This window comes from Podarcis erhardii (assembly GCF_964252035.2).
Source record: "Podarcis erhardii genome assembly, chromosome: 7".
NCBI classification, from domain to species: Eukaryota; Metazoa; Chordata; class Lepidosauria; order Squamata; family Lacertidae; genus Podarcis; species Podarcis erhardii.
Window position 1 is genome coordinate 17,848,350 of NC_138511.1, and position 10,624 is coordinate 17,858,973.

General features: G+C 49.1%; 1 protein-coding gene and 1 long non-coding RNA gene across 7 annotated transcripts in view; one reads left to right on the forward strand and one right to left on the reverse strand.

The window, feature by feature from the left end:
- CASZ1 (castor zinc finger 1) overlaps window positions 1-10,624 on the forward strand; it is a gene marked incomplete at its 3' end in the record, with an annotated part of 444,050 nt that overhangs the window by 307,247 nt on the left and 126,179 nt on the right. Inside the window, exon 1 of one of the 6 annotated variants that reach the window (XM_081870663.1) lies at window positions 10,183-10,364. The exons of 4 other annotated variants lie outside the window; for them this stretch is intronic. In XM_081870663.1, the coding sequence (XP_081726789.1) occupies window positions 10,316-10,364 (49 nt within the window). In that variant the 5' untranslated portion in view covers window positions 10,183-10,315. Of the gene's footprint in view, window positions 1-10,182; window positions 10,365-10,624 lie in introns of those variants that run through there. One more of the 6 variants, XM_081870660.1, reaches the window with a different exon arrangement.
- Window positions 448-6,294, reverse strand: LOC309347100. Its single transcript, XR_014158850.1, has 3 exons — window positions 4,923-6,294; window positions 1,328-1,432; window positions 448-677 (listed from the first exon to the last, which is right to left on the reverse strand). It is a non-coding gene; the product is annotated as an uncharacterized lncRNA (long non-coding RNA).

Here is a 10,624-nt window from a genome sequence, read left to right on the forward strand (position 1 = left end):
ACTGTCTTTCCGCTTCCTCAATGTGTAGCAGGTCACAAACTAGAAGGGTTCTAGTGCTCCTGACAAGCTGACAGCGGAAGTGTCTTCTTTGGGACAAAAGCAATTATGCCAACGCACTCCAGAAGCTGTTCCTGCCCATGTTTGGCAGAAGTTTACAAGGAGACCTTCCTAGATTTGTAGCCCAGTAGTACAGCACCTGCTTTGCTTGCAGAAGGTCCCATGTTCAATCCCAGCATCTCCAGGTAGAGCTGGGAGAGATCCCCCTCTGAAGCCCTGGAGAACCACTGCCAGTCAGTGTAGACAATACTGAGCTAGGTTGACCAATGGCCCAACTCTCATTATAAGTGTTCTGGCACTTCCTACCAGACGAGGAACCCGAACTTCCAGCTCTGGTTCTGCCAAAGGCTTTGCTGCTCAAATCAGATGCGTACATAAGACATGCTACCATTTACAAGGTTCAGCAGGTATCTCAGAGGTAAGGCCCATGGCTAAGCACAAGCTGAGATGTTGATCTAACAAGCAACATACTTCCTGTGACTGCCTTTTGAAGAGCAGGACAGACACTGCTGGCTGCATGGCAAGCGGCTGGAGTCCTGGGGCTGGGCAAGCCAACAGGCAGTCCTTGGGGTGGGTTGGCTCTGTGTGGTTTGCCTACACCTGTGCTGGCATCTCAGCATCTGTGGACTCAGTCGCCTCCACAGAGTGGGAAGGCTGTAGTCGTAAGGGTGGGGTGTTCCTTTGGTCCTTCCCTGGGGTCTGAATCTCCCCCTCTCAGGTCTCTGAGCCCTCCAGGTCCAACTCCCCAATTTGCTTCCACTCCTCCTCTAGAACAGACCATCCCCTCCATGATATCTGCACAGGGTTGAAGACAGTAACACAGTTTCCCACGTGGCTTGCCTGATCTGGGCATTGGTGGATCACACTCTTTTTCCAGCTAGATATTTGCTCCCTTTTCCTGGGGCATTCAGACATGCTCTGAGTCTGGAGAATGCTCCATCCTATTCCTTGTCCTATTCCTTGAAAGGAGAAGGTTGAATTCTGCCAGCAGGACCACCATCCTGCCCTTTTTTTGTGCCTGTGGGCAGCAGAAGTCTCTTGAAACACATGTGCTACAGAGACCTCGTCAAGGAGCAAACTGTTGTGTAGGTGCCACGCTCTTAAAATAGGACTGACCTCTTGAGGGAACCTTGTGGCTTCCTGGTCATGTCTTGTTGTTCCCAGTGATTCTGGCCAGTTGCTTTAATTTTGGGAATCTGCCCCTACATACTCTGTTTTTTGTTCGAGTGTTGAATGAAGCTACAATAGGAATCACAGCCTGCAAAGTTACTTCCTAGCTTCTTTTGCCCTGCTGGGGAGATGGAAGTGCAGAGGGCACAGGGGCCAGGTAAGGAGAGGCAGGCTGCCCTCCATCTCGGATCACAGGGGTTGGAAACTAGAGGAAAAAGAAGGTTGTTAAACTACTGTAGCAGATGACTAGTAGGCGCAGTGAACTAGGATCCTGCAATCCTGCCGGCCCGCTTGCTTTAGGGGACCCTGCCCTGTACACTGATACTCAAAGTGTCGGGCTTTGGCAACATCTGTCTGCCATGTCATGCTGGCAGTGAAGCAACTGAAACCATATCAAGGAGGGAAAAGAGGTGGAATCGGCGGGAAAGAGAGCACCGATTGCCTGCTGTGCCTGACGCCCAGGCCTGGAGGCCTCCAGGCGCCTCTCTTGACGAAATATGAATCAAACAAAACAAGGAATTGACTTAAAATAGGACAACTCGATTTGCCTAATAGACTTCCCAATCTAGGGAAGGAGCCAGAAAGAGAGCGCAGTGCTCCCAGGAGCCAGATTTGTGGAATCAAACTTATTTAGAGACGTCATCTGGGGCAAGGAGGGAAAACCCATAGAGAGTGGGAAGGCAGCTCTGAGTAAGTGGCAAGGAAATGTGTGACAATACAGTCATACCTCGGGTTACAGCCGCTTCAGGTTGCGTTTTTTCGGGTTGCGGACCGCTGAAACCTGGAAGTACCGGAACAGGTTACTTCTGGGTTTCGGCAGTCACACATGCACTGAAGTGCTAAATTGCGCTTTGTGCAGAAGCGCCGAATTGCGACATGCGCAGACGCAGGTTGTAAACGCTGCAGGTTGCGAACATGCATCCCACATGGATCACGTTCGCAACCCAAGCGTCCACTGTACAGTAAGGATGAGACCCTGAGACATGACGGCTGCTTCGTAAGTTAAAAAGAAGGAAAGTTCTGTGTGTTCCCTCTGTGTCTCTCTACACATTGTGGTGGAGGGGAGGCATGGAGCCTTGTTCCATCTTTGAGCTCCTGGTTGCCATGTGCTGTGTCTTCCCTCCGGACATTACACTGGCCCTGGAGGCTGCAAGGTGGAGAACCCAGGGCCTTATCTGTCCTACAATGTGCCAAGCCTGCTGCCCATTCCTGAACCCTGATTCTCTTCCAGCATTGCTTCCTGATTGACTAGGACAAGGGCTGGCTGACCCTGGCTGTCCCTCCATATTTTGTTAGACACCAACTCCCACCAGCCATCAGCATTCAGGGGATAATGGGAGTTGTAGTCTAACAACATCTGTGGGGATGCAGGTTAGCTACCTCTGGTTAGGAGCATTGTATAAGCTTCCAGGCACCAGGATGGCTGTCCTGAATGCTCTGAAGGTGATCTGCTATTCCCAAATCCGCTAAAGCCCTTTGAACCTGCTGCCAAGTCTTCTCATCCTTCTTAGCACCGGACCATCATTCTCTCGAGTCCAATGAGACCTGCCTATGCAAAGCCCTCCAAATCTTTTTCAAGACGGTACAGATCCTTCCTCATGAGAGGCCCTTTTGATGGATAATCTGGATGTCAAGAGGATTTACATCCTTGCTGTTTTTCTTTTTATTGGTAACGTCGAGTTTTCATTTAACGACCAGCTTCTTTTGTTTGCTTTGCACCTTGCCTGGAATCCCAGGAACTTGGCAGCATTCTTTAATTTAAATAAATAACGATGTACGGAAGGGTTGGGATCTGGGGTGGACGTTTGGTACGGCTACAGGCACGGCTTGAACCCGTAGCTTTTGGGAATGCCACCAATGCGACTGCCCTCGCCGCTTTTGCCGCAGCACCTCTGGAATCATTGTGCCTCCATAACAATAATAATTATTAATCATTAATAATCATCCCTCGTCTGCCCTGATCACCTTTCATCTGAGTTTCTGAACACTTGGCAGGCCTTGAATAATTAAAAGCAGTCAACACCCTATGGAGGGGGGGAATGGTTTTGCTACCCATTTCTCTCCCCCCCACCAGCAAAGTACATCTACTTGAAGGGGTGTGGATGGGGAAAGGAAGCCCACTGAGGCACACACTTGAGGAAAACTATTCCTGCAGGTCAAGGACGAGGCACCTGTGGCCCCCTAAATATTCACCTCTGACCATTGGTCCCAGAGACAACCAGAGTGCCTGACAGGGTCCTACACTTCTGAAACAAACCACCCCCTCTGAGGCTCAACCATGGCCATTCGCCAAATGGGTCCAGGAGCCAGGAAGCGGGCCGAGATGAATATGCCCGTGTGCCAGGGGCTGTACAGGAGTGGGAAGCAGCCCAGTGGCTGGTTTGTACAGGTTGTAGCGAGTCAGGCACAGCAGACATCGGAGGGGAGGCAGCACAGGGGATTTGCAGTGAGCGGCGGAGACGCTTGCGTGGTTGAGAAGAGGTTGAACTTTGTCCACGTGAGGGAATTTCTCTCCCTCCGACGTGTGTTCCACGTGCGAGCTGCACAGCGCACACTCCGCGCCAAAGGAAGCCTGGGGCAGAGCTGTGCGGCTCGCCCTGAATTTTTATAGGGTCTTACGCAGCCTTGTCACAATCCAGAAACGTTAATTAAACATGCCGCCATAACTCCCCTGCATAAATCTGGACCTCTTTTCCTTTTACCTGGTGGCGGGAGGTGGGGGGCAGGAAGGAAGCCCAGGACTCTGTGCTTGCACATGCACGGACTCACCTGCACATCTAATGTACTTCTCCTCTGCAGGTCTTCCTTTCTCTGCGTTGTTGTTTTTTTTTTTAAAAAAAAGTTGCTATTTTATAAAAGAAGGAAAGAATGTGAGGGGAGAGTTCCTAGGCGTGTTGGGTAAATAGACCTAAGCCTCTCTCTTTAAAACAAATGGACAGATTATTTACCTGATTAAATAGGTATTTTGTGCAGGTTGGGGTTTTTTCTGCTTCTCTTTAAACATCCTGTACTTGGCTGGGTGGATCGGCAAGGGCTGGGCTTAAAACCAGGGGGCAAGTGTTTGCTTTCCAAATAGCTTGTGTGTGTGTGTGTGTGTGTGTGTGTGTGTGTGAGAGAGAGAGAGAGAGAGAGAGAGAGAGAGAGAGATTTCTGCTCAGCCTGCCAGAGAGAGAGAGAGAGAGAGAGAGATTTCTGCTCAGCCTGCCACAAGGGGGAGAGACAGCCAGATTTATCGGCATGTCGGTCTCCAGCTGGGGGGCCACCACTTTCAAGGCATTTTCATTCAGAGGTCTTTTTCTAAAAGGAGGAAGAGGCTGGGAAAAACTGGGGAAAGGGGGAGAGACTGAGTAACCCTGTTTTAAAAAGTGCACTTTCTGTTGCGAGTTAGGTTGGACCTAGGTCAGGGTGGTGGTGGAACAGGGACAGGAAAAGGGGGACAATATGTATATCCGTGGTTAGACCATCTCAAGGTAAAGCTGGGAGAGACACCCTATCTGAAATCTTGAGAGAGCTGCTGCCAGTCTGTGTAGGCAACACTGATCAAGGTGGACTAGTGATCTGACTCAGTGTACGACACTTTCCCATGCTCCTACTGGAGCATAGTTTAGGGTTTGTGCTTGGGAGATACCAACTTTCAATTCCAGAGGCCGATTTAGGGGAACACAGCCAGTTCCGTATAAGAATCTAGCGCTTACATTTTTCCAGGAGGAAAGACTTCTGTTCTGCCCCTTGTATAGATTATGCCGATTTGCCAGGTGTTTCCACAATGTTTTCGTTTCTCCTGTTCATAAGGAAAGCAGGGATGGGGCAGGGACTATTCAGACATTGCTAGCTTCCAGTTCCCATCAGCCCTGGGTATCATGTTCAACAGATAGGAATGCTGGGAGTTGTAGTTCTACCAGCCTTTGGAGGCCACAGGGTCACCATCCGTGAAAAAAGGCTCTGAGGATCTGAAAGCGCCACCCAGAAAGGGTGTGTCTCTGCATGAGTGCCTGCTCTGGTTTTTTAAAGGTTGGTTAAAACAGGGGCTAGGGATCCTGTGACCTTCCAGATGTTGCTGGACTCCAGCTCCCATCAGCCCCAGCCAGCACGGCCAGTGCTCAGAGATGATGGAAGTTGTAGTCCAACAACACTGGGGCAGCACAGATGAGATTAAAACCCTGTTCCTAAACTTACATACACCATCGTATTTGCAACTTCCTGACTAGAAACATCTAATAAAGAAAGTGGAGATTCTCAGAAGGCTGAGTTCCACGCCCACTGACAAATTATCTGCTTGCGGGGCACAGTTTTGGCATGCAGAGCCCTGATTATGAACGATTTTTCACATGTGTGACTGCTGCTTACATGATGAGTGTTAATAAAGCACAAGTATGGCCTACAACAAAATGTTGCAATACGTGGGGTTCAGGAGTGCCTGCCAGGCAGCCCTGCCCTTTTATAGAATACTCCGTCTCATTCCCATCACCACCATCAATCAGCATTTTGTAGCAGCTGAGCACACTCAGCCCCCAGCAGACTCTTTTGGGGTTTCTTACACTGCTTGGTGGGCTTTTCACCCTATGGATTTCGTGTTCTTCTGCAGACCTTGGGCCAAACTCCCTTGGGTGATGCTGTTTCGAATAGTAGAGTTGGATAGGATCCTGGGGGTCATCTAGTCCAACCCCCTGCAATGCAGGAAACTCAACAAAAGCACCCATGGGAAATGGCCATCCAGTCTCTCTCTAAGTTATCCTAAAAGTACGCACTACCGCTGATGCACCCAGAACACAACCCCCGCGCAAATAGGGAGTTGCCTGTACAGTGGTACCTCAGGTTACATACACTTCAGGTTACATACGCTTCAGGTTACAGACTCCGCTAACCCAGAAATAGTACCTCGGGTTAAGAACTTTGCTTCAGGATGAAAACAGAAATCATGCTCTGGCGACGCGGCAGCAGTGGGAGGCCCCATTAGCTAAAGTGGTGCTTCAGGCTAAGAACAGTTTCAGGTTAAGAACAGACCTCTGGAATGAATTAAGTACGTAACCAGAGGTACCACTGTATGTGTATTTTTAACTGAGAAGGGTGCCTTTGAAACGTGACTACAAACAATGATTTGCCATTGCAAATCAGTGTTTTAGTTCGCTGTCTTGTTTCCACTTTTAATTTCTCTTCCTCCCCGATTAAAGTAAGTGGATCCTAGTCCGCTAGGGCGGGGGTCGCCAGCCCTTCTAAAAAGGAAGTTAAGAAGCACAATGTGCAAGTACTCCTCAAAGTAATTTCTGTTCAATAGCTGCTTCCATCTGTCAGTGCTTTTAGCCAATGAATGAAGTCGCAGTTGTGATTGATAAGGGAGTTGTTTGAACACCAGACACTCTTTGGCTTGCTCTCTGAAGTCATCAGGTGTCATTGGCTGCTCAGGCCTGTTTTTATCCTGACGCCTGCGGTCTCCTCATGGCTAACTGGTTTGGCTTGCCTGGGAAACATGTGGGAGTGTGGCCGTCCTGAATTGTGTCGGGCCCATCTGCAGTCTACATTTAAAGCAGCACCATAGCACTTCAACCAGTCACAGCTTCCCCCAAAGAATCCTGAGAACTGTAGTTTGCGAAAGGTGCTGAGAGTTCTTAGGAGACCCCTATTCCCCCACACAGAGCTGCAGTTCCCAGAGTGGTTTAACAGGCAATCTTTCTTCCCAAGGAGCTCTGGGAACTATAGCTCTGTAAGGAGAATAGGAATCTCCTAGCAACTTTCAGCGCCTTCCCAAACTACAGTTCCCAGAGTTCTTTGGCAGAGGGAAGCCATGAGTGTTAAAAGTTGTATGGTACTGCTTTATGTGTATAGTAATAATAATGATGATTTATTATTTGTACCCCGTCCATCTGATTGGGTTGCCCCTGCCACTCTGCAAATGGAGCCTAAATTAGGTCCATTAAATTCAATGAGTCTTTTCGGGGTGCCTGGCTTTTCTTTTCTTCTCTCACTCCAGAGCAGTAATGGTGTTGTTCCAAAGCCTGCACTCACTCAAACATGACGTTGCTGCCCAGGTGACCTGCACCAAGTCCTGTTCAAGAGGCACAGGATGTACTCTGTGCCCAGCCCTTCACCCTATTGATTTAAATCCATGGGAGATTAGTAAGAAGTGGGTATTTAAGGAGGGAGGACACACGATAGAGGTTTGTTCACTGATGCATAGGCTACAGGTTATCAGGCAAAACCTATTGACCGTGCACCCAGTATGGGCTGGAGGAAGGACATTCTCCAAGCAATATGTAATTGACCTGTGGAATTCACGGCCACAGGATGTTGTTGTGGTGCTCAGGAGCAGAAGTAGTTATCAAAAGAGCTTAGAGGAATGTGTGGGAAGGGGGGAGGGAAGTAAGTGCATCAGTGGTTATTAGCCATGAGAGCTAAGAACAGAGCAGGTGCACGTTTTGATTATTGGACACAGATAGATAGACAGAAACGGTAGATATTTTGGGGGCTATCCTGGCTGCCCATTACAGGGTACAGGATACTGGATTAGACAGGCCCCTGGCCTGATCCAGCGGAGCTATTCTCATGTCCTTCTGACAGTTTCTGAACACAACAGTTCTGGAACATGGCCATGTTTACCCAGCATTTTCCTGTGAGAGTCAGGCCAACCAGGACTTGACTCCCCTTTGTTGGCAACAGAGTAGCTTGAGATACCTTTAGGAGGTTTGCCTGTGCAAGAGCACCAGCTGCCATTTGCTTATTGGGTGGTGGAGGAGGAATAAGGGCACATTTTTGCATAACTGCAAGAAAAGCAGAAACTCTTCCTCCTCCCTCCTACAAAGAACAGAGGTGGAAAACATCCCCTTTTCCCTGCAAAACACCTCACAAGCTTGAGAGTACTTTCTAAAACAGAATAAAAATAAAAAAAAATCTCCTGTTGAGTGATCCTTTAATAAATGCAATGTTCAAGATCCATTAGTTCGTGTTTACTCGCTGTGCCTGTGCGCCAGAGCTTAATTCTTCCCTTGTTTACACGGACGTGCATCTGGAGCCAACCTCTTTGGGTGGGGCCTCTTTTTCCCCCGCTTAGGCCAGAGCGGGGTGTGTTGGGTTAGGACCTGGGAGACCAGAGTTCAAATCCCCACTCAGCTGCAACGCTCACTGAATATGCCTTTGGGCCAGCCGCTATGTGGTATCCAGCCAAATCCTATGCAGAGTAGACCCATTGAAATTAATGAACTAAAGTTAGCTGTGCCCATTAAGTTTAGTGGGTCTACTCTAGGACTAGCACTGAATATAGCCCCCGTCTCTCAGCCTAACCTACCTCGCAGGGTGGTTGTGAGAATAAATCAGGGAGAGTAGCATGTTTGCCTCCTTGAGCTCCTTGGAGGAAATAAAAGTAAGAATAGTAAGAATAGGATAGGATAGTCCAAGGCCTCAGCAGTGTGGGGAAAACCATGTCTGGTAACACTGAGGTGGTAGATGGTGCTAACTGGCCCCCAGTCCATATTTGGAAATATTTCATCATGGTTCTTTTGGGGGGAGTTTATTTGTGGAGAGGTCTTTCAGCAGCCATTGAGCTAAATGGAGACTCCATGCTCAGCAGCAGTGTACCTGCTGCATAGCAATTCCTGGAGAGCAAGAGCAGGGAAAGGCTGTTTCCTTCAAGGCCTGTTTAGCAGCTCTCCGATGGCTATGGCTGGCCAGTGAAGGGAACAAACTCTTGGGCTAGAGAGTCTCCTAGTCTGATCAAGCAGGGCTTTTCTTAGGTTCTTAAGATTCGGGAATAAGTCTTCTGTTGTGACGGGGAACAGTTATCTGTAACTAGAATGTGCAGATCCTGACGATACTGGATTAGGTGATATGGGTAGGGGTTTTTTTGGCGGGGGTAGGTGGTTGAAAGCGTGACTCTGAAAGGTGTAACCCAAAAGGTATTTTCCCACAAACTAAGTGAGCGCTGAATGTGTTTTAATGTGCCATTTGGCTGGTTGCCTGTGGTGAGTAAGAATCAACCTACAGGCCACCAGCCAGAGAAACTTTATAAACAATTTTTTTCCTCTCTTTTTTTTGAAGTCACAAATTGGCGCTGGACGGTGAGCAAGCTGGTGAAACTCTGGTGGGCTTGTGTGCAAGGCTGCAGGAATGGGTGGAATCTGGCCTTGTAGCAGGGCTTGTTTTTGCTAGAAGGGGGAGAGCACCCAGCCTCTGGAAAAATTTAAAATTGGCAGGGCATTTGCTTCATTGCCGCCATCATTATATTTTATAAATGTATATCCCGGCTTTTGCCACCCGGGTCTCAAAGTGGCTTAAAACTATATGCAATATGCAAAGTTATGAACATGAATTCCAAAGCTCAGGAATCCACAGGAACATGTTCCTTCAGAAAGGCGCAGCCAGAGAGTCCAGTGTGCAGCAGGCACAGGATGGGGGGGGGGAGCAAATGGGTCATGATATAAGTAGGAGCAAGTTCTAAATTCAAGATGCTTGGGGTAACTTGAGCAGCCTGCCTGCTTCCTGCCACCACCACCCCTCTTTTTTTCTTTTTCAAAAAAGTCCAGTTTTCATATACTGAATCCCACCACCTCCTTGCTCCTTTCTTTTCTATTTTCCTGGACAAGATGAAAGCACCCAGGGCAATATAGGCAGCCCCTGGGAAGCAACCCTAATAGGCTTGGGAAGTGTGTGTGCTGAGAGTGTTGAGAGTGTTCCTTTCCCTTTCGTTACCCCCCCCTCCCTTCTTGAAGCACAGCTGGCTGGCTGGCTGGCTGGCTGTCTCTGAGCTAGCTGGCTTCCCTCTCTCTCCCAGAGAGCATCCTCCTTCCTCAAAGGCAACCAGGCAGGGACTGAGCCGTCTCCCTCCCTCCTCTCTTTCACCTGCCCTCCAGCCAGTAGGAGGGGAGGTCGGGTGAGCGGAGGGGGTGGGTGGGGGCGTGGCCACGGGGCCAGGGCTCTCCTGCCAATCACCATCCACTTCTGACACCAGACCGCTCCCCCTTCCTACTCTCCGCCACTGAACTGAGCTGGTGCCCAAGTGGATTCCCAGGGAGGACCGTCAGCAGCAATGACATCAGTATTTTGAACCAACTTGTTATTCGGGGAGCAATCAGTTGCAATTAGGTATTAATTAAGTATTATGAAAGTTGATTATTTAAGTGAATTCGGCTTTCGTCTCTCCGACTATGGTAAGTAAGGCACAATTGTGCTTTCCCCCCTAGTCTGTTCATTCCTTTTTATTTCCCCGTCTCTCCTACTTTGTACCAAAAAAGGGGAAAGTGTGTGCCGGCGGGGGGCGGGGAGGCAACCTTTGACCTTTTCTCCTCTTCATTTCTCATTGTCTTCTTATTCCTCCTTATGTCTCTCTCTCTCCTTTCCCCCCTTCTTTTTAACTGTGAGCGTGTCCGTCCGCCGTGGACGGACCGACCACGCTCGGCTTGTCTATAAA